General features: G+C 33.9%; 1 protein-coding gene across 4 annotated transcripts in view; it reads right to left on the reverse strand.

The window, feature by feature from the left end:
- The window catches only part of LOC124356773 (RAC serine/threonine-protein kinase), a 52,129-nt gene that overhangs the window by 23,925 nt on the left and 3,581 nt on the right, over positions 1 to 24,623 (reverse strand). For all 4 annotated transcript variants that reach the window (XM_046807966.1, XM_046807965.1, XM_046807968.1 and 1 more), the window contains exons 2-5: positions 24,136 to 24,238; positions 7,846 to 8,080; positions 6,373 to 6,565; positions 241 to 438 (exon numbers count right to left, since the gene is read on the reverse strand). In XM_046807966.1, coding sequence (XP_046663922.1) covers positions 241 to 438; positions 6,373 to 6,565; positions 7,846 to 8,080; positions 24,136 to 24,226 — 717 coding nt within the window. In that variant the 5' untranslated portion in view covers positions 24,227 to 24,238. The remainder of the gene's footprint in view (positions 1 to 240; positions 439 to 6,372; positions 6,566 to 7,845; positions 8,081 to 24,135; positions 24,239 to 24,623) is intronic.

The raw sequence follows: 24,623 nt of genomic DNA on the forward strand, positions 1-24,623 counted from the left end.
AAGGACCTTAAGAGTGTATATGTAGATCACTTATATTGTACTAACTATTAACTGAAAATATCTAACTAACTGCAGTATAGGATGTTAACCTTTAGAAAAATAAACAATGATTTGTTGTGGCTGGAGAAGAATCTTAAAACTATATGTATATCACTTATAACAGTTTACCAAGGGTTAATTATTATATAGTGGATTGAAATAAAAACCATATATGGTTACATTTAGATATTAAAGACTTACAATGAGGAAAGGATGATTTGTTGTTCGAAGTACTCGGTTTTCCGTTAATGTATGCGCAACTTCATCTTTTTGGATGATGACTTCTTTCTTTAATATTTTTATCGCATACAATCTTCCTGTTGCTTTCTCTCTACAGAGAATGACTTTCCCAAATGTTCCTTTGCCAAGAACCTTTAAGAATTCAAAGTTCTCTAGTGTCTGCAACAAGAACATTTTGATGAAACTTGGATAATACAATACAAAATAGTGATAAATATTAGGCATTACAATAAAACAACAACCATTATGAAACCATTTTATATTTACATATCACTTTTCTGTTTGGTTCCTTACAAAGTTATTTTGCAATAATTAATTAAAATGTGTCCATATTAAGCTGTTTTTGTTCCAACTGAGATTATTGATAAGTGAATGAATTTTGACGGTGTCAAGTAATATGTTACTCAGACTTGACCCAAGTGAACTTTCCTTGTTTACGCGCGGTAATTTCTAAGGAAGTGTTGTATATCAATTCCTATCAGTGAATCAGTGTCCACACTCAATAACCATTGACCAGAACTTTTATCAAGCTTGAGATAAGCGAACCACAATTCTAGTACTTATATTTTACAACCTATGTTTCCAGATAGTAACGATTTTATAAGGATACTGAATTAACTTCGTACTGATCTTTATAATGTTAATGGTACCATCTGATTTGTAATACTTACAAAATAACACAAAGAAATCCTCAATTTACATCAAATTATCCGAGTTCAGATTGACACTAGAATGACGGTCCTGGTCATAGTCTACAGAGGTAGTCTAATGATTAGGACAAACTGTTGAATCAAAATAGCACACAGTTGTTTTGTAAAGAGATATTAAAAATTGATTGATCTAACTACATAATTGGTGTAATAGTTAAAAACATTAATATCATCTAATATATCCAGATAAATTCTATGAATAGTAAAAATAACAGAAGAATACTGTCAGTACTTAATTTATGTTCAGGGGATGTAATAATAGCTAGTCAGCTTTCCAATAATTCTATTTTCCAAATTGGTTTGTGGAAGTGAGAACTGTTATCATGTCCATGACTCTATATCTGCAATTTTGTCCAAACAAACTGAAACTTGTGATAAACTATTATCTTAGGGTTTAGTTTTATTTAAATTTAAATCAGCATTAAGAAATGTTTAACATATCTATATTTAGTAAGAGAGAATTTATTTTTATGTGTTGGGCTAAAATGTTTGATCACTAGATAATTTGGAATACATTTTCAGTTTTTTAACACTCAATAACAGTATTATAATAATATTACCAAAGTAACATATATATTTTACTTTTGTAGCCAAGTGTAACACTGATTCACTTAAGACTCTTTTTATAGACATTTTTATAGTTATAAGACACAGGTTTATTATAATTTTATTGTGTTATAAAACTACTTATAATATATACACAATGTTTGAATGGTAAATCTAATTTAGTTGGAGTTAACCTTAAATTGAAGTTTACTTATTTATATTTTATATAACAACTTTTAAATATTAATTTGATTTGTACAAAAATGATAAAAATCATTATTATGTTCAACATTCACATAGAAGCGGTTTTTCTTATTTTATGGCTGATAATGAAGTTTTTTGAACAGAAAAAACTCCGGAAGAACTATGGGTCCCATAGTTTTATGTGATTGATGATTTTTAATAAATTACATTGTGCTATCTGTATTTTACGGGCTCTGCTTACTCTGTAAAGTTTATTAGGATGTTAAATACACAATTCATTTGATGTATTGAATCAGATTATTGACAAATCAGAAGCTGTTGAATTTTATTTCAAAATCCCACTATGAAAAAATACACCTTAAAGTGTATTATGTTAAAATAAACTATATCTGTACATAATAATCTAAGGACAGTTATTAAATTAAAATAACAAATTGTAAACACATTTTCTTTAAATTTTTGTAATAAAGCGTGTAAATTAATTAATTTACTCTTTAACCCTTTGAGTGCGTATACATCCACAACTGGTGACACTGACAGTGTAAAAAGTTAATAAAGTGCCAATTTTAATGACACCAATGAATCGTTTTATGAAATATTTAATATTGTATTGTTCGGGTATTTTAACTGTATGATTGTATTCAATATGATCAAAATATAGATATACAGAAGTTTGTGTTGTATTTCCTTTTTTTTTTAATTTCAATATTTTCTTCAGACAGCATATAGTGATCGAACTTGGCATGATTTAAATGTGCTAATAAATATGCAAACATGCATTAAAAAGTAGTAGTTGTTTAATTGGTTGTTACCAAGTAATAAAACACTTTTTAGGATAATTGTTTATACTGTACTTCTTCAAACTGTATAACATCGCTCTAAGGAATATTTATCATGAAGTATTACAAAAAATATGTAAAGAAATATTGGAGATAACTAAATAAGTTTATAAATAGAAAACAAACATGTATATATATCTTTTTTTAATAGGCCAAGCAGTGCTGAAGGCAGTAGTTGGCCCTTTTTGTTGTTTCAGGCACTACTATATTTGTATTTATATCTCAGAAAGGAAGAATGGAAGGAAGAAGAATACAGTGGTTGGGGCATGTGAAGAGGATGGGAGATAATAGAATGCCTAGAATAACACTGGAGAAGGAGGAAAGATGAAGAAGACCAAGAGGAAGACCGAGAGGAAGATGGGAAGACCAAGTGTGGAAAGACATAGAGAGAAGGGGACTACAGAAAATACAGGTGGAGGAAGAGGAGACCTGGAATGACAGACAAAAGTGAAGGAGGCTGTGTACGACGACCCGTGATAACGGAAATGTCTGATGATGATGATGATGATCTCAGAAAAATGTGTGTGTGTGTGTGTGTGTATGTGTGTGTGTGTATATATATATATATATATATATATATATACATGTATATATATATATATTATATATATATAATATATATATATATATGAATAAATTTGATTTGAATTTCTATGGTGTCTTAGATAGCATAATAACCCTTTGAGTGCCAACGGCAGAGTAATCCGCCGTCCGCAATTTGTTTTTTGTTTGTTATTAAAATGATATTTACCACTATTGATACTTATATCGTAATATTCTGTATTTCATTGTCTTCAATAAAAAAAAATGTTATAGCGTATACATGTACGCATAACGTCGACAGGTTAATGTTTTCAAGGAAAAGATCCTCTTACATCTGCCGAAAGTGTAAAAGGGCAGTACACACATTGGTACTTTGGGATTATACCGACCACACCCAGACATGAATCATTATTTGATATTTTGCTTCTACTGATTACTAGATTAGCTTAGAACGATATTTCGTCAATATAAAACAGGAATTGTCTTATCGCAAACCCCTCCCCATCCACAGACAGAGGTCAAAGTCAAGCGGTCTAGTAGATAACGTGATTACAGAGTCTCGCCACCCATTCAGCTGGTGCGTCTCTTTGTTGTACTTCAGTGTTTTACCCCTACATTTCTCCAAACACAAAAATTCAACAAAAACAAACATTACCAAACAAAAACTAAACTCTTTATTGAAAAAAACACACAAAACTTGTTTTTATTCTTGATCACACTCCACCACCCAATATGCGAGTGCCTCCTGCAGAAGGTACTACCAAAGCCCGCGCTGATGTCAACGAAAGAAAAACATCCCTCGAGATAGTACCTATCAGTAAAATATCAAATTCTAGAGGGGCTGATCAGAAATATAAATTGAATTGTAATGGAAAGGCAATTATGTACCATGCAAAAAACTTAAATAATCATGTGATGCCGCGCGTGGCCTGCCGTAATCAGGATTCTCGTGGCCTGCCGTAATCGGGATTCTCGAGAAAGATAAGATAACAGCGACAACAATACCGATCACAATACCTGGAAATGCTTGTTGATTGATGGAATGTTAGTTCTGTTACTCAACTACATCGTTTTATAACGTTCTAAGTTCATTGAAAAAAGTTTAAGCGTTGGGAGCATATAACGGAATCTGACCCCATTAACAATAAATTATTGATAATCGTTGTAAGTTTGTAATTTTGTAATTAAAGAGTTGTTTTTTCGTTCCATCATATTTGTTTCTATAAATTTATATTTTTGTGTTCTTTATACTGGTGTGGTCGGTATAATCCCAAAGTACCCACACATTCTGCTTCCCGAAACATACTTGTTAGGTACATGCCCAAACGGACATTTTGTATAAATGTAATTATTTTATTTTGTAAAAAGTAAATTGGTTCACTTTTGTTTTATAAAAAACATATTATTTAAGTTGTTTTTCAACTGGAAGCTTGAATTTAATTGTTACACCATAGAAAAAAAAGCTTTTGAAAAAGTACTGTATCGTATTTTTTTTTTAAAGTGATGTAAATATGTTATTTGTGGATCAAATGTAATAAAACTTGGACAGTGTGTGCAAAACCATAGGAGCATAACTAAAGACAAATGAAAATTGGCCTACAGAGTTTTTTGTAATTGATATCTACCTTAAACTTAGAAAAAAAGAAAAAATCATTCAAGTATATATACATATACTAAAAAATATATATTTTGTAATGCATGACCTTATATTTTGTGTTTGAATGTTCAAATATAGTGTATTATGAACTGTTTTAAAAAAAGTTTCACAAAGATCTGTTCATAAATAAGAGAGCTGTAAACGTTTTCCTAAACTTCTACATTTTTGACAAATATGCCCTGGCATTTCTTGCATAACCAATAGTATAGAGGCCTGGCACTTTTCTATGCAACATCAAAATAAGCCCGGCACTCCAAGGGTTAATATTAAATCTAAAAAATAATGAATATAACAACAAAACATAACTCTAGTTCAAACACAACATTTTATACAAAATTTGGATAGCATTTTAGTTTTAAGACTTTTTTTTAACAAAGTTAATTACTTTAAATGTATTATATTAGAAAATCTATGCTCAACAAAATGACAAGTAAAGTGTGTTATTTTATTGAATAGTTATTTCACAAAAACCTCTTTTCCAAACCATTGCATTTTAACGTCAAATTTATTTTTGATAGCACTGCTACATAAAATTTTATTTCCCTCTAGAAAAAGATACTATATAAGGTGTCCCATAACTCTCTGGACAAAGATATACCACGTTATTGCTCAAGTCAAGACAAAACATATTTCCCCATATAAAAATTGGTGTCTGATGCTTAGTTTCCTATCTGTCTGTCTGTATGTGTTTTTTAGAATGAAATTAATATCTTAAAAACTAATAAGTTTAATTATACCAAATTTGGTTTGAATATTAATTATAACAAGGGCAATTACCGAAAAACTTATCATGACATTATCTTTAGTATTTTCAAAATGGTGGCTATTAAAACTTTTAAACTTTGAATATATTAAAAACCAGCTGTTTTCTCAAGAATTACAAGAATAATAGTTTTTAGAGGATACTATCACAAATCTAATGACACCAACATTATTTAAATCAAATAATAAATAACTGATTAAGAGCAAATTTACTGTGACAATACATGGCCCACATTGAGGTTCTGAACGAATAGCAAAGGGGGCCATGTCTTGTCACAGTAAACCTGCTCTAAATCAATTATTTATTATTCGATTTAAATGATTATGGTGTCATTAGATTTTTGATAATATCCTCCAAAAACTGTTATTCTTGTAGTTCTGAAAAAAAACTGAAGGTTTTAAGATATTCAAAGTTTAATAGTTCTTATGGCCGCCATTTTGAAAATACTAAAATAATTTCATGATATTTTTTTCAGTAACTGGCATTGTTATCATAAACATTTGAGCCAAATTTCATATAATTTAATTTATTGGTTTTTGAGGTATTAATTTTTTAATAAAAACATACACAGACAGATGGGAAGCAAAGCATCGGAGACCCATGTTCATATGGTGAAATATGTTTGTCTTGACCTGAGCAATAACGTGGTATACCTTTGTCCAGAGAGTAACAGGACATCCTGAATGGGGTACGCTTTTACACTTAACTCATATATTTTCACTGCTACGCATTGTAATAAAAAAAACAGCAAAGTATAAACAAGAAAGCTATGTTACTATTAATTTGCTATTAAAATAGAATCAACATGAAAAATACATTAAGTTAACGTACCACTTTCTTTTTGCCGGTGGATTTACTACTCGAAGTGCCTTGAAGGGAAAACTTGGATTCCAGTTCCTCCATAGTGCCGATGCCACTTGCCTCCGTACCGCTGGAGACTGTGCCATGAGGTCCCTTCATCTCCACATCCTCCGAGTCTGCCAAACGGTCAGCCACTCCTTGGATAGCAGCCACCCAGTCCTCTCTAACCACACATAACTGTTTAGTACTATTACTGAAACTTGGATTCAAATTCCCTATGGTGCCGATACCCTGTCTCCATACTGCTGTAGACTGTGCCATGTGATCCCTTAATATCCACATCCTACGAGTCTGCCAAACGGTCAGCCACTCCTTGGATAGCAGCCACCCAGTCCTCTCTATGCACAAATAACTGTTTAGTAATATTACTGAAACCTAGATTCCAATTTCCCTATGGTGTTAATGCCACTTGTGCATTGTTTAGCTGGAATTGTGACATTTCGACCCTTAATCTTTACATCTGTCATGTCTGCCTGATGATCAATTACCTAGCCCTGTCTTGTTATACAAGAGTTCAGTAACAAATCTTAAACTTTTATTTAAGTTTCTCTGATGCCAAATACCACAAATATCTGTACTATTTAAAACTGTGCTGTATGATTTCTTATCTAACTTCTTCAAAATGTTCAAACAAGTTTCTTTAATCTAGACATATAGTTTTTATTATTCCCCATCTGTGAAACATGTACATTTTTCAGTTTAATATCAATCAATCCTTTGACTAGTAACCTTGCAAGTTTCTCGAGAACACGCCTTATGGCATCAGCAGTAACCCCAATCGCTCTCCAGGATCTACTAAACAATATTTCTTGTATGGTTTGGAGAGTTATAATTCACCTGAACGCGACTAACAAATAATGGTTGAAACATTTTTACGTAGTGCAGAAAACCTAATCGAGTGTAGTAGTAGCTTGTTTTCTCCGTTTCTTTCCAGTTATAATAATTTCTTGCTGATTCACTGTAGCTTACTATTTGTTTCAAAACTGCAAAATAGCCAAAGCAGTCAGTGAAATACATTTTAGAATTTTTTACAAAAAAAAAGATTTATTGTTTAATTACATTTGTCGTTACATGACTTATTTAGTAATATAAATTTTATGTAGTTGGTGGAAATCATATTTATGGTCTGTAAGTGATTAGGGAATAAACATTTGTATAATTAGCTACTGTGTAGAATAGCATAAGAAAACGGTTAGACCAAAAAAGACTGTCGGCTAGTACTGCCGCCAAGACACTAGTTTCATCCCACTCTGTAAAGATTTTCAGACTGGTGTGATCGTAATATCTTAGTTTTCCTTTTTTGCGAATATATCAATAAAACTCCAATGGGATATAAGATGAACTTATTAATTATAAGTAATCCACAATCCTGAATAATGTGAACACTGATTAAAAACTGGTGAGAAAATGTGTTTGGTGTGAAAGTATTTGCAGACAACAAACCTTTCTTTATCAGACTCGACATGGAATGTGCGCTCTATGACTGTAGTCCACTGAAGGCCCCTGATGATGAATGTATAGGGCTTGGGACGGTCTGTGCTCATGATCTGGCACCCCTTCACAGTGAAGTTGTTTAGGGGCTCAGGCAATGGCAGATCTGGTTTGTTCTTGTAGCCAATCAGAGATCCATCTTCCAGCAAACGGAAATATCGGGATCTCCAGTTCTTGATGTGCTCTCCTGCAACAGTTCACAAATTGTTTACATATGAGTTCCTTACGCATCAGCTGTCTTATACTCCGAACGTTTGTTTCAATACATATTAGTGTGAACGGTTATGCGTATAATAATATTATATATACAGCTGATGCGCAGTAAAAGATCGCTGTAGACATTACGTACTATCTCACTCGCACCCGCTTGTATGTATATCTCTTGCGCTCGCACCTAGAGTAACTTTTGAGGTGCCTGGCTGCATGAAGGAACCATAGAAAGTGTCTGGGAACTGAGAAAACATCTTTTTATAGTTCTCCTAATAACATATATAAATATTAGGTTTTATAATATGACGAAAGTACTATTTTTATTAATCGTACTTTAGGGATGCCTGGCAGGGGGTTGGAACTATACTAAGTGTCCGGCATCGCACATGCAGCTTTCTATCGTTGTTTAATGTTGAAATGTATAAAAACTGAGCTTTACACTATTACGAATTTAAACTGTGATTTCACTCACCTTTACTACCTGTTACCTGCCGAAGCCACCGCGACCCAGGCTCCATACTCGAGGTACGTTTATACCTGTATAGTACTCGTATACTGACAAGTTGTCAGCTTTTATGAAATAACGAATGCCTGGGCGTCGCGGGCTCTTAGACTATAATTTTCTAAACTGTTTTACTCTGAACAGCTGATTTAAAGTCAATGAGCTGATTAATGTGAACAGCTGTTTATTTAAGCTATTACAAGTTGTTTAATTCTCAGTTGGTAAAATTTGTAATATCATTATTTGCCATTCCTGTTGCTAATGAAAAGAAACTAAATCATAAACACTTACTAATTAAAACAAACAATACTTTATACTAAAGTAATTGGAATGGAGACAAAACAACTTTTACATTACAGAAGAAATAGGGTTAGTTATGAGTAAAATGAAAACCATGCCAGAAACATAAATAACTTTTAATAGCTTAAATAAACAGCTGTTCACATTAATCAGCTCATTGACTTTAAATCAGCTGTTCAGAGTAAAACAGTTTAGAAAACTATACTTCCTGTTGTGTAATGTGTAAAACATGGTATTATGTTTGGTAGTATTAATCAGTTGTTTGTTATCCGATTTTAATGAAACAACCACTGTTAGATTTAGAATAAAGTTTACAACATTGTAATATTCTTGTAAAATTTTCATACAGGGTATGGATTTTGCGGAATTTAACATCAAAATTTATGATTGGCTGCCATTTTGAAACGGGTAAAGATAATTTGTTCATATTTTTTTCTCAAATGGGCATAAGAAAGGCCAACACAACTGCAAAGTTTCATAACTTTATCTTTACTGGTATAAAAGATATAACTTTTTTGGTAAAAATTACATACATACAGATAGACGGAAAACTAAAAGTTTTAAGACATACCATCATATGAAGTTTTTTGCTCATTTTCACGTTTAGAACAAAATACTACAATATTGGAACACCTTTAGGAAACACCCTGTATACTCCTCATGTTTTACCAGTAAAATCGAAGATCATATCATCGTGCTTGATGCATGAGGTGATTCTGACATCTTTGCCTATTGGCTTCGCACAAACGTAGCTTTTGTTATTGGGTCAGGGTGTGGGTGATGTGAGAGAAGAGACTGTTCCGGGAAGAGACTATTCCGTCATCACTCCCGCTATGCGCCGTCTGCTACCTCTCATGAGTCATGAGTCACTCATTCTGTTACTGCATTGTAAACAAATGTGTCACTGATCCTTGAATTTGTTATCTGCTGTTTTCCTATTGCAAGCGTTTCAGCGTATTACCATTTTCATTATAATACACTCCCACCAAAACCTTCCTGCCCCACATTCCTCTTGTGAAAAAACCTGCTAATGAAACATTGTATAACAGGAAAATTTTTATAATTATGTAATGTCTCTATCTTAAGTTAAAAAAAATATGGTTTTTTTTAATTAGCTGGTGCATAAGGATATTTGAGACCAAAAATTACAGCCAGAGCAGAATACAGGTCTGAAATAAGCCAGCACTTATGGTTATAAAATGTATATGTGTGTCATTAAGAGCATAGTTACATCAATCATTGTTAAATTGAACAGCTGAGTCATCAAAAGTTTAGTATTTCTCTGTTAAAGTGTACATGTGTATCGTAAAGAGTATAGTATGTGTTCTCTGTTAAAGTTTGTAACTGTGTCTTTAAGAGTATAGTACTTCACTGTTAAAGAGTATGTCTATATCATCAAGAGTAAAATTATTTCACTATTAAAGTGTATGTCTGTATCATCAAGGGTATAATTATTTCACTGTTAAAGTGTATGTCTGTATCATCAAGAGTGTAGTACTTCACTATTGAAGTGTATGTCTGTATCATCAAGAGTATAATTATTTCTTTGTTAAAAATGTATGTCTGTGTGTCATCACGAGTATAATTATTTCACTGTTAAAGTGTATGTCTGTATCATCAAGAGTATAAAATTATTTCACTGTTAAAGTGTATAACTGTTGTTAGGGAATCATTGTTAAATTGTACAGCTGAGTCATCAAAAGTTTAGTATTTCTCTGTTAAAGTGTACATGTGTACCGTAAAGAGTATAGTACTTCTCTGTTAAAGTTTGTAACTGTGTCATCTAGAGTATAATACTTCACTGTTAAAGTGTACATCTGTACCATCAAGAGTATAATTATTTCACTGTTAAAGTTTATAACTGTGTCTTTAAGAGTGTAGTACTTCACTGTTAAAGAGTATGTCTGTATCATCAAGAGTATAATTATTTTACTGTTAAAGTATATGTCTGTATCATCAAGAGTATAATTAATTAACTGTTAAATGTATGTCTGTTTGTCATCACGAGTATAATTATTTCACTGTTAAAGTGTATGTCTGTATCATCAAGAGTATAATTATTTTACTGTTAAAGTATATGTCTGTATCATCAAGAGTGTAGTACTTCACTGTTAAAGTATATGTCTGTATCATCAAGAGTGTAGTACTTCACTGTTAAAGTATATGTCTGTATCATCAAGAGTATAATTAATTAACTGTTAAATGTATGTCTGTTTGTCATCACGAGTATAATTATTTCACTGTTAAAGTGTATGTCTGTATCATCAAGAGTATAATTATTTTACTGTTAAAGTATATGTCTGTATCATCAAGAGTGTAGTACTTCACTGTTAAAGTATATGTCTGTATCATCAAGAGTATAATTAATTAACTGTTAAATGTATGTCTGTTTGTCATCACGAGTATAATTATTTCACTGTTAAAGTGTATGTCTGTATCATCAAGAGTATAATTATTTCACTGTTAAAGTGTATAACTGTTGTTGGGGAAAGTACAAGGTCATAAATGTTATCAAAGTGAAAGAATTACATGCACCTCGTGTCCAATGTATTTGCTTAATGCAAGCGCAATGTGTTGTGTACTGTAAAAACATGATAACTAGTATCAACAGCGTTATTCACATTATTATTATTTCAATTAATACTGAAATTTGTCATTTCTTACAGACAACACCTAACTGAAGATTATAATTCATTTACATTGTATGTAGACAATTCTTGATTTTTAATGTAAATCTATATAATTATATCTTAATACCTTTTTTAAAAGCTCCTGATTACCTGTACCTTACCAATTTTCTAAACACTTTTCCTGATTCGATTCACAAAGAATCAAGTTTTCAAAACATTCCTGAGCCCTTAACACGCAACACTACAGCTCTCTTTCCCACTATAGCCATCTTTCCATCTTTATGTTTTGTAAAAACATACCAAAGTACTTATTAATCAAACTAGATTATTTGAAGTGCTTTTGTGATGCCAACACACCTGACTACCATAACACAATCAGAAGTACAGAGAAACAAAGTGGATCTCTTAGTAGTCAATGGTCATCAATGGGCTTTGAATGTTGTGTACATTGAATAGTGTCTGTTATTACAGTTTGTGTATAATTAAAAACATGAAAAAAACTAAATCTTTGTCTTTGCATTTGCTTTCGCTTTTCTTAAAGGTCTCCTATAGTGTAAAAATTTAAGTGAAACTTTTATGAAAAATTAATAATACACCTTTTGAATAATATTATTTTTACATTTGAAACACATAACTTTCAATCTAATCACTAAATTATAAAGCTAAATATTTTAAAATAGTCTTTTAGATTTTGTTTATTTATTACTTCAACAATCTTCTCTTCAGTAATCTATTACTGAAGAAACTGGAAAAAATTTCATTTCTGTCTGTCTGTCTCTCCACACAATATCTCAAAAACAAAGTAACCTATGGACTTGACATTTCGCAGTAGCTTCCTTTCTATATCAGCAACACTGAGTTCAATGTTGGTGCAAGTCATCCCATGGGATTTGGCTGAGCGATAGTGAATATCTTTACCCTCTTCAGGACCCCTTCAGCCACTCGCTCCAGAGACCTGTTCGCTAGGCAGCAACATCGCACCAACCACGCAGCAAACAATACGATGTACCGACTTCAGTTATCTGGTAATAGCGTCGCCGACATCGTTGACTTTTTTGTGGACAGTATACCAGTGCTCAAGAGGAAGATCGCCGGTCTGCATGAGTTATCTGCATGAGTAACTACACAATGAGGGAAGACACTCGTTCTTAAACTTTACCTATACGTCTCTCATTGCTGTTATATATTGTGTCTTGTTAATTCTTGTTTATTCATGGTTTTATTCTCATTGTTTCATGCTAATTTATTGCTGTTATTGTTCGTTGTTTTCCATAGTTCAAATCACGGTACACTAATAATTAATTACGTTATTGTCATTCATAGTTTATATTTGTTTCGTCACTTAAATAGTTTATTAATCGTTATTGCTCTATTTGTCACTGTGGTTGTTTACTTTCATTGTTTAATTATTGTTCAAAACTGTAAAAATGGAGATGTCCGTTGAAATGTAAAATAAAATAAAAAATAAAATTGGTTTTATGGGTAATCATGATGACAATGGGAAAATAGCAATAGCAGAGCTACAATTTGGGCTTTCATATTTATAAAATCCAAAATATGTTTATTATTTTTAAAGTTTTAAAGCAATCAAACTAAAATTTAAATGATGACTGTGAGTGTGTGTATATAAATCTTGAATGAAGTTTCAATTTCATTTTCTATATCCCTATATCCTCAATACTGAAATGACTTGGAATCCAAAATAACACAAATATTAATAATACACATTTCAACTTTTTGAGGTATTCAAGTTACTGAAAAGATTATTGCATTCTCAGTGCATGGATGTAATGTAGAATTTATTTTCAAGTTACTATGAAAACAAAGAATTAATGATGAATCAATGTAAACTCATTACTTCAAACAAACCATTTAGCTTAATCTTTAAAAACGGTTCACTTTAAGAAACAAGCCTTTTAGTTAATAAAGTAGGAGGAAGAAAGGTGGGTGGGGTGGGAGGTCAATACCACTGAGTTCTAAATAAGTGCATCTGTAGGAGGCAGACGCGACAACTAAACCAAAAATATTGGTTGTAGGTGTCTTGGCAGCAAGCAATATACAATTAATAACCTGTTGTTTAATGATGTTACATTTTCTGAAATGTTACTCATAAAACGCATAATTTATATTTTAAATTAAATTTTTAACATAAAATACTTTAGTATAAATTTGATTTACACATTTTGAACTTGTTTATAATATCCAAGCATTTCCTTATACAGTAATAATTCTAGTACAAACAGAGTGATTCAGATACCTGTAACTGAACAATCATACTGATACATAATGTGGTGTAGCAATAACTAATTTTCTGACATATACAAATAGTATTGATGTATTTATTATTAACCCAGTAACCAAGTTGTTAACCCATTAACCACTTACCACAGAACCGTCTCGTTACTGCCGATGCGGTACCAAAGCGCTGATCACGACGGTACAGTGATAATGACACACATTAATTAAATGTTTGTTTAAACATTAGTATGGACTCAAATAATAAAGTTGATAAAGTATGTATTAAAATTAAACTAAAGAATATTTACTATACATATAAATATGTATTAACCCTAGAAAAACAATGAGAATCAAGGTATAAAACTATAACCTTGTGCTTTTTGCGTGTTTGCTAAGATATGTTTAAGGAGAACACAAATGTCACGTTTAAAAAAAATTAAAAACATTAAGATAACTGATTGAAATAAAATTTTCCAAGTAAAGAATTAAAAAATTTTCTATAAAACAACACCCAATATGATGGATTATAACTGTGTTTTGTACTAAAAAATTTTCTTGCTCACAAAATTTACAAAAAAATTTATTTTGGGAATGAAAACAATTTATATACTTAATATGCTTATAAATTACAGTATATTAGAGCTTGTTTAATTAGCTAAAAAACAATATCTCAGTGAACCAAATAACAATAAAATTTATTTTTTTTTTGTGAGAGTTTTGCTAATCCCTTTCATTTTTTTGCATATTTAAATGAATCTATACAAGGAGGTTAGGCACGAGATTATTGAGTGGTTAATGGGTTAAATCATTTGTACAGAAATAAAGTATGTATTTCCCTTTATGGAGTAATGACGTTCTGGAACGTCACTACATCATTTGTTCATAGGAGTAAGGATGTGAAACATTATACACTCCCAAAATAGTAAGAAAATTTTGTTTTATTTTTTATCGAAAATCAGATATTACTACTATAAAAAGCTAACATTTACTTTTGTTGAGAAAACTCAAAGGCTAAAATTGGTTTTTTGTGTGAAAGTGCTCGAAACATGGATGTATACGCAGTGGCAAACCACACTCTTTACTTTCAAATGTCGTATCCTTCCTCTTCTTTTCTCTGCTTGAGGAATAAGAACAGACGTAGCATCACTTTTGTGTCTTTCGTGTCTGACCTTCTGGCGTCGGCAGTGGGCGGGGGAAGTGTCTGCCGGTCAGGCGGAGCGGATTTTGGTCTCTGGTAGCGGCTAACGGCGGCACGACCTTCGGCGCTGCGACTACCAGCCTTCCTTCTCTTGGAGTGTGATGTGTTTCCAATATTATTTGTCGGATGAGGTTTAGTCTAGTCACAAAACCCACTTTTATTGTTTTGTTTGATTACAATCCTTCACTCCACTCGTCAGCCCCCTTCTTATGTCGTCACTATGTAAGTTACGTTCTGGATCCATTTCACAACACAAAAGGAAACTGACTTGAGAACAATAAACTACACTATTTCATCATTGTAGAAGAAACTGCACAAAGTGAATGTTCACAGCGTAGCAACAGAATGCGACTGTAGAAGTTGTTAGCGCCAATTGCTGTTGACAGTAGAAATCGCGGGAATCCGTGATCGCCGCTCTGTAGTTGAAAGCAGCTGACAGTATTTACGCGGGAAACTGCGCTCAGTTATTTAAGGTTAGGAACAATGGGCGGACTTCTTCCATAGAGGAAAAACATAAGAGCTAGTACTTGTAATATAAGTCATAATTCATTGACGTTCTATTTTCACATGATTTTTAATATGACGTTCTGGAATGTCAATACTATTTTGTAACAAACACCTATACTCGTTAAAGGGTTAATTTATGAGCTAAAAGAATATATGGTGGCATTTATGAATTCAATTATTAATGGTAAACCATGAGCCCCTTATAGATATTTAATTTTCATATAGACATGTTGTCTGCGGCAGATGCCTTAGTGCGTATGCTGTGTTGTAAAACTACTAAAGATCACTCAATACAGAGCCACAGTGAAGATGTTGAAAGCATGGCTTGCATACATCCAAATGTCCTTTAGTTTGTCAAATATTGTTATATATTTCTTTCCTAAAATCAAAATTTAATTAATTTATCAAAACAAATATTATCTTGCATATCCTTGCAACAGAAATAAGAGATACCAATATAAAATTAATTATACAAAAAGGTAGAAATACGCTAGACCACATGTCGTAATACGCTTCACTGATGTTGCATGCAAAATTTCAAATCTACAGCTCATTTCATTCTCGACATGACATGACCTACGAACAGATACACAGAAAGAATATGATGCACAAAAGAAGTTGACATGTTGTTCCTTATATATAAATGAAGCTTCGTGCACAATTTTAAGTCTATAGATCCGTTTATTTTCAAGATATTGTGTGGACAGACAGATAGACAAACGTACAGACAGAAATGAAATTTTTCCAGCCCCAACAGTGATAGGGTTTGCTAAAGCTCAGTCAATAACTGGTACCAATTGTTCTACTCAGTTGGTTTTAGGCTGTTAATAATCAAAGAGTTGTACATTATTCCAATAATTAGGTGTTATTAGATCAAACAATTTTTTTAAACCTGATAAAAATATTGCAAAAAACAAATTTATAAGTTGTTTCCTTTTCATGCAGAAAGGATTTTGAGAATATAAATAATTTAAAATAAACCAATATCAACACTACAATAGACAAACAATAGATAAGGTAGAGTCTATGAGTTCCCGGAATTGGTTTATACGAGGTGTGTCCAAAAAGTATCCGACCTTGACGTCTGGCATGAACTGATGTTACTCGGCGCGGCAACGGCAAACTAGTCTCCTTCAAAGTACTCCCCTCCACAAGCCACTACCTTATTCCAACACTCCTCCCACTTCCGGAAACACTCCTTAAATTCATTTTGCAGAATGGCTAACAGGTCCTGCGTCGCATTTTGTTTTATTTATTCAACCTCGTCAAATCTTTTTCTTTCAAAGGAATTTTTAATTTCGGAAATAGCCAGAAGTCACAAAGAGCTGTCAGGACTGTAGGGAGGCTGTCGTAGTTGGTTGATGTCGTGTTTCACCAAAAAACGCTGAATAAGATTTGAGGAATGAGCTGGCGGGTTGTCGTGGTGCAGGATCCAGTCACGGCTTGTCCACAGTTCAGGTGTTTCCTTCGCACTGCATCTCGTAGCCGCCTTAGGACCTTAAGATAATATTCCTTATTCACTGTCTGGCCTCTTGGAGCATATTCCTGATGAACAACGCCGTCCTGGTAAAAAAAAACTGTCAGCATTGTCTTGACATTGCTTCGACTTTGTCTTGTTTTTTTCGGCCGTTGCTCTTCGCGACTTTGCCACTGTGAAGATTGAGCCTTTGTTTCAGGGCCGTAGCCATAAACCCATGACTCATCACCAGTAATAACTTTTTTAAATAGCCCTGGTTCACTTTTTATCAAATCCAGATTTTCCTGTGCGATTTCAAGTCGACAGTTCTTTTGGTCTTCTGTCAGCAGCCGAAGAACAAATTTTGCCGAAACACTGTTCATTTTTTAATTTTCGTATAAAATGTTACAAACTGACGATTTTGGTATTCCTAAATTTTCTTCCAGCTCTCGGACAGTCAATCGACGGTTTTCATTAATTGCTGCATGAACACGTTCAACATTTTCAGCGTTTCTGGCCGTTGAAGGCCTGCCAGATCGGTCATCACTCTCCACTGATATGCGGCCATTTTTAAACCGCTTAAACCACTCTTTTATTTGTGTATCGCCCATAGACACGTCACAATAAAGTTTCCGTATAATACTAATCGTCTTTGATGCTGAATGGCCAAGTTTTTGGCAAAATTTAATGCAAATATGTTCAGTCATATTGAAATGCGACACACACACACGGCAGTACTGTACGGAACAGAGCGCTGTGACTCACTGTGTGACCAGATCGTTTTCAATACCTAATATGGGAAGGAGTAGGCTCACCCCTCCCCTCCAATAACCGGTTCGAGCCGGTCGGTTACACCGCGGCCGCCTACTGGTCGGCGGTCGGATACTTTTTGAACAGACCTCGTATTTATTTATTGAAAAAGTTAAAAACTTGCATATTTATTTTCTCTTAAAATATTCTCCTCCTACAACAACACACTTGCCCCAACATTCATACAGCTGTTCAAAACACTTTTATGAATAATTTTGCGATAATTATTTTCTTTGCCATTCTTTGACAGCCTCAGACACCAATCTGCAAATTGTTTTTTCTTCAACAATGGTTTCAACCCGCAGCAACAGGAAGAAATTGGCTGCCACCATGTCAGAACAGGGTGGATATTCTAGAATGGTAACATTGTTCTTGGCTAGATAATTACGTACTAGCAAAGACTAATGTGCAGGAGCGTTGTCATGGAGCAAAAACCAATTGTTTCCCACCCATTTTCAGAGTGTTTTCTCCTGACGACATCTCTTAAGCACTTAAAAATTTCTCCATACATTTCTTCGGTCACTGTTGAATGAACTCTTAGTGAATTATACTTTTGTAGTAAAATAACACGTCCAAAATTATCAGGGTGGGCACTCTAAACCTTTTTTTCAAATTTCCGATTCTTTAGTCCATTTTCAAACCAAATATAAACAACTGTAATACTGTTTTTAACACTTACGCCGAGTGCAACAGTAACAGTTTTTCATCGCCAGATATATTTTCAGAAAATGCCACGAAGCTGCAGTGCCCTAGCAAATTTCTTTGCTACCGGAAATTCGGTAACAAGTCATCGCTACCATATATTTAAACTCCTTTGTTTATATCTCTGTCTATTTCAATGTGTATACCTAATAATTTTTCCTTCTATGACGTTTGAGAAATACTTGTATCCAATTCGGAAAAATAGAGAAACAATTACCAACACACTGCTACTATAAGGCATACTGCAGTCTAGTATTGGGGGTCAGAGATCTATGGTGCACTAACTTTTGGCACAAAATCAAGATTTTACCGATACACAAGGTTGGTTCAACATAAAGGTAAATACAATATACAAATATGCAGGCGTTGATATATGAGTGCTATCCAGAAAGTAATGTTTTTGAATGATGCGGCAGTGGGCAGGGCTATAGACACAGAATACAGAAATCTTTATTTGCTATCATCAAGATAGAAACAGGCGTCATGTAGGTTACATTATTTATAGAAAAGAGTCTATTTGCTTGCCAATTGCCATGGTCACTCTCTCCAAGTTAAAAATTCATTGACACTGTAGAAGGGTCTATCTGCTAGCCACCACGATTTTAATTTCCTCCTAAAAACTTCCAGACCTTCAAGAATGCGGGTAAGGCATTGTAAAATTTTGCACCTGCGTAAGAAGGTTTTGATTCAAAGAGCTTCAAGCGATGGACCGGCAGGTTGAAGTCAGTTCCATGTCTGGTGCAGTGTGTGTGAACATCCTGATGTCGCTTATTTATTCCTAGGAGACAAGCTAGTGTTGTAGACTGGAAAATATATATATTTACAACGGTTAATAACTTCAGATGTTTAAAGACTGGCCGGCAACTATCTTGCATTTTCATTCCTTTTATGGTTCGGATGGCTCTCTTCTGTAAAATTAGATAAAGTTATGTTATAAGTTGTAAGTTATGTGCAGAGGTTCCACCCCATACCGAAACTCCATAGTATGTGAGGCTCTCAAAAAGGGCATGGTAGGCTGTTAAAGCTGCCTCTTCTGTGCTGACAGATAATGTTCTTTTAATGGCGAAGACAGCTGTGGACAGCCTTTGACAGAGAACATCTATGTGCTCATTCCACTTAAGATCTCCATCCAAGTGTAATCCGAGATGTTTAATTGAAGTGACAGCATCGATATCAGGAAGGTTTGAGACTTCATCCCTCTTGGTGCCAAATGTAACCTGCTTGGTCTTGGAAGCATTGAACACAAGATCATGCCTTGTACAGTAGTCCACCGCCAAATTCAGACCAATGTACGCGTTTATTTCGAGGCTTTCAACAGACTTCTGAGAAGTGTGTAGGACGGTGTCGTCCGCGTACATGATGGCCCTACAATAAGGCTCCATCACTGAAGGCAGGTCATTGGTGGACAGCACAAACAAGAGTGGGCCCAAGACCGAGCCCTGAGGAACCCCCCTCACCATGGACTGAGAGTCTGATCTGGATCTGGATCTGATGCCTCTGATGGATTGAGCTATTTCAACCACTTGGTTTCTGTTAGAAAGATAAGATCGAAACCAACACAGTGCCGTATCTCGGATACCAAAATGGTGTAATTTTGTCACAATCATGTCATGGCTTAAACAATCAAAGGCCTTGCTCATGTCAACAAAAATGCCCACAACACTATCTCCATTTTCTATGCCATCCACAATGAATTCAAACAAATCCACCAAGGCTGTGAGAGTGGACCTACCCTTTACAAAACCATGTTGTCTATCACTGAGAAGATTGTTGATATTTAGGTGTTCGAGGATTCTAGATAGAACAATCTTCTCGAGGATCTTAGAAGACACCATCTTGGTGTCAAAACACTCTGACATTCAGTGTGCATCAAGCTGTAGTTGAGCAAAATCTATATTTATTTAAATTAATTAAAATGTGTACTGCAATTGAAAATCCCACCACTTGTAAAGTGCGTTCAGTGGTAAGGTTTTTGTTGGCAAGAAACCATAAACCAATTGAAATCTACTGCCAATTGTGTGAAGGGTACGGAAATGGGATAATGGTAGTACCAATTTTCATGACGATAGTCATAGCAGTCGGCCTAGCCTAATGACCGAAGATTTGATGTTGAAAGTCAATGACAAAGTTCGAGAAAATTGTTGTTTTTTAATGACTGAACTCTCGGAACATTTTCCACAAATTTCACGAAGTTTACTTTATTGTTGTAGTTTGGATGTTAAAGTTTGGATACCACACAATTTGTACCAGGTGGGTTAAAAAAAAATCCTCAAGAAAGATCACAAAAAACAAAGACTTGTTAACATCTTTAACTTTCCTTGATGAATATAACAAACATGGTAATGAAATTCTCGATCGTTTCGTTACTGGTGATGAAACATGGGTAAAGCGTGTAAATTGTGAAACAAAAATGCAGTATATGGAATGGGGGCACACACATTCTCCAAAATACCAAGAAAATGTCTCTAAACTCTGTCAGCGAGAGAGATTATGGCAACTCTTTTTTGGGATGCAAAGGGTGTGATTCTGGTTGATTTCCATGAATGAGGATCAACAATCAATGCAGAGAGGTACTGTGAAATATTGCAGAAGCTATGGCGAGCTATATAAAACAAGCTCAATAATTTTGTTTTTCCACGACAATGCACATCCCCATACAGCCATTCATATACAACAAATCGTAGATGATTTTGATTGGGAAATTTGTGATCATTCGTCTTATAGCCAAGATCTGGCACCAAGCGACTACAACCTCCTTCTAGTGATGAAGACCTGGTTCGCAACGCAGCGCTTCGATGGTGACGCTGGACTTCACACTGGCATTAATCAGTGGTTAAGATCTCAGGCAGCAGATTTATACAAAGCTGGAATCGAAAAACTTGTGTCATGTTATGATAAATGTCTCAATTTAAATGAGGATTACTTTGAAAAATAGCCTGAGTGTAGCCTTTAAATGTATATAATAAAATGTTCCTATTTCTGCTGGTTAATTTTTTATTTCAAAACCTCTATTACTTTTTGAATTGAATAGCTCTCGCATACAGACAAAGAAAATACAAATTTCAAATAAAATATTATGTACAAATCCTGCTACAGTAAACTCCCGCTTATCCAAGTCCCGATTAACTGAGGCCTATAGGAATGAACTTTCTATGAGTGACACTGCAACGCTGTCATATTTCTAGAATGCCTAAGACATTTCTACTGCTAGTCAGTCACACAAGTTATTTGTACATGTTCGTTTCGTTTGTTACTTTTGTTACAGTGGTCTAGCCATGTTTTTAGCTGTGGAAAGTGTACAGTGTTGGAAAAAGGTGTGTAATTTCTCTCAAAGGAAAAATGAAAGCATTAAAACACAATGGGGAGATAATTAAAATGGTGGCTGTTAGTGATTGGAGACGGAACCGACAAAACATTGAGAAATTTGTTAATAAAAGTGTGAGTGGGGGTAGCGGTTTATTGTGGAAAACAATGAAGAAAGGTGAAGAATATGAGCTGATATCAGAAGCCTTGTTTTAATGGTTTGTCAAATGCGGAATTTGGGAGTCCTATAACCGGCATAATACCACAAGTGAAGTCAATAGAATTTCATAAAAAGTTCAAGGATGGCGATAACAGTGATGGATAGCTAGACAGATGGAAAAATGGCATGGTATTAGACAGCTGAATATTGTTGGTGAAAAATTATCAGCAAATTCTTTAAAAATTACAGAATTTCAAAATAAATTAGTAGAAGTTGTTTTGAAGTCTGATCTAACATCTGACTAAATATTTAACTGTGATGAGACTGGGATCAATTTTTGGATGTTGCCAACTAAAAGTTTGGCAGCTAAATCTGAAAATTGCTCTCTAGGATTTAAGAAGAGCAAAGAGTAACATGTTACAATCTTAGTATGCTCCAATTCATCAGGAACATTTAAACTAAGACATCTACTGATTGGAAAGGCCCACAAACCCACGGCCTTTAAACACATCAATTTTAACTGTTTGCCCACCATGTACTGAAACCAAAAAAGTGCCTGGATGAACAGTCAAATTTCTAAAGAATGGTTTTTCAAAGAGTTTGTCCCTGTTGTCGAGGTGTTTTTAAAAAACTGTAAGCTTTCCCGAAAAGCAATCCTATTGATGGACAATACACCCTTCACACTCCAATGAGCATGAGCTTTGTAGTGGTGATATTAAAGCCATATTTTTACCCCCTAATGTGAACAGCCTCTAGATAAATCAGTTCTTGAAACCATGAAAAAAAAAACTACAGACGTATACTTCTTCAGACGCTTATTCACACCTAGAGAATGGGTTGAGTTTTACTGAATCTCTGAAAAAAAAAAATCAAAGAGGCAGTTTTTTTTAGATCGCAACAGCTTAGGACGAAGTTAACAATAAAACACTTCAAAAATCGTGGAGAAAACTTTTTAACTTGCCAAAGCATAAAGAAATGTATCAGCAGAGAACATTAAAAGCCTATCTGAATTAGAGCAACTCGCTAATCAGCTTCCCTGTGATCTGCAGATAAAAAATGAAGATATCTGTGTGTGGTGAAGATGTTGAAGTGGAACTTAGTGATCCCACATTTGTGCACATCGTCAACAATCCGCAAGAACCTGAAGAACCTGACACAGACGATATCACACCTAAAGTCTCTCAAAACACAAAGAAATCCAAATAATATAAGTACAAAATATATATTGGTTACATGAGTTTCTATTACTTTTAAGCTCACAGCCAGACCCTTTCATCAGTACCTTTAGAAATTTGGTATTTTACTAATAGGCTAGGTAATATCTTGTGGGATCTTCGCTTATTATCGTTCATTATATTATCAGTCTGTTCAACTAACAATTCCTTTTCCGATATTTTTTTTTATTTTTCAGAACTGAATTGTTTTATAGCCTATTTACTTTCTAAGCATTTTGCTTATACATCACCTCTGGTGCTGTCCCATGCTGATGGTTACGAAAAAAAAACCCTGTAGGTAGTACCCATCATTAAAATATCAAAATTGTAGGGGGTTTGATGAATGCGACAAGCTCAGCAGCAGGCTTTAACCTGATGATAAGGGTAGGGTACTTAAGTATTAACGTCACCGCAGCAAAAATGTAATACCGAGAAACCGTTAAAAAGATAATGGCCTCCATAGCTGAACTATAACTCTAAATACGTAATAAAACGTTATTCGTTTTGACATTTTGATTTTTTATTATTCGGTAGTATATAGTCATAAAGTATTAACGCCAACGCAGTGGAGAAATAAGACATGGGGGACAGCGAGACTACAATTAATTGTAATCTTATTTATCAGTAAGGTAATCTTGTTCATATGGTGACATATCAGTTGAAAGAAAAAAAGACAGTGTTCAATCTATATTGAATTCTTTATCGGTCCATTTTTTAATCAAAATCCTAATGAATACTTCACTTTTAATCAAGTTCTTTGGATTTCTAAAGAGTTTTCATGTTAAATAAAGTGTTTTATTTTATATTTTCTCTCCAAAAATTTAGGTTTAGATTGTCTGATAACCATTACATTTTCGCTACGGTGGTGTTAATACTAAAGTACCCAAGGTAGTTAGTTATTGCTGGTTATTTGTTGGCCAATGCTAATAATTAAACTCCCTTGTTAGCTGAAAACTCCAGATTATTGATACAAATAGTAGAACTAGTTAAGTTTAATAACAGCTAACTATACCTCTTTTGAAGAGCCATCCTTCTTTCACAACAGGTGCAGATGAGAAGACTGCAGAGTTTGGGAGACTCTGTGATGAGGAACTTTCCGACATCTTTAATTACACCTGAAAAAAAACCACATAACACATACAAAAAGAAAATCTTTTTATTCAGAAAAATATAATAGATTCTAGATCATATTGTTTTCATTATTAGTTTCCGTATTAATTACAACTTTTTTCTAGGAGAATAAGCTGAGAGCTTCCCTACTGAACTTAAACTTTTAAAGTCCTCTCCATACCTTGCAGTGTGGCAAGATATTAAAAATATTCAGGACTATATATGAACCGCTTTGGAAGCGACCTATTAAGTGAACATTGAAGGGGAGGGGGTGAGAAAGATGTGCAGAGGGAGAAGAAGTGCGGACTCACTTCCCCCTCCACATTCCTTACCAACCACTCCTCAGTCGCCACTTTACCACTCGTAGGGTATGTGTTAAATAAACTGCTG

Source organism: Homalodisca vitripennis, chromosome 3, assembly GCF_021130785.1.
Source record: "Homalodisca vitripennis isolate AUS2020 chromosome 3, UT_GWSS_2.1, whole genome shotgun sequence".
Taxonomy (NCBI): domain Eukaryota; kingdom Metazoa; phylum Arthropoda; class Insecta; order Hemiptera; family Cicadellidae; genus Homalodisca; species Homalodisca vitripennis.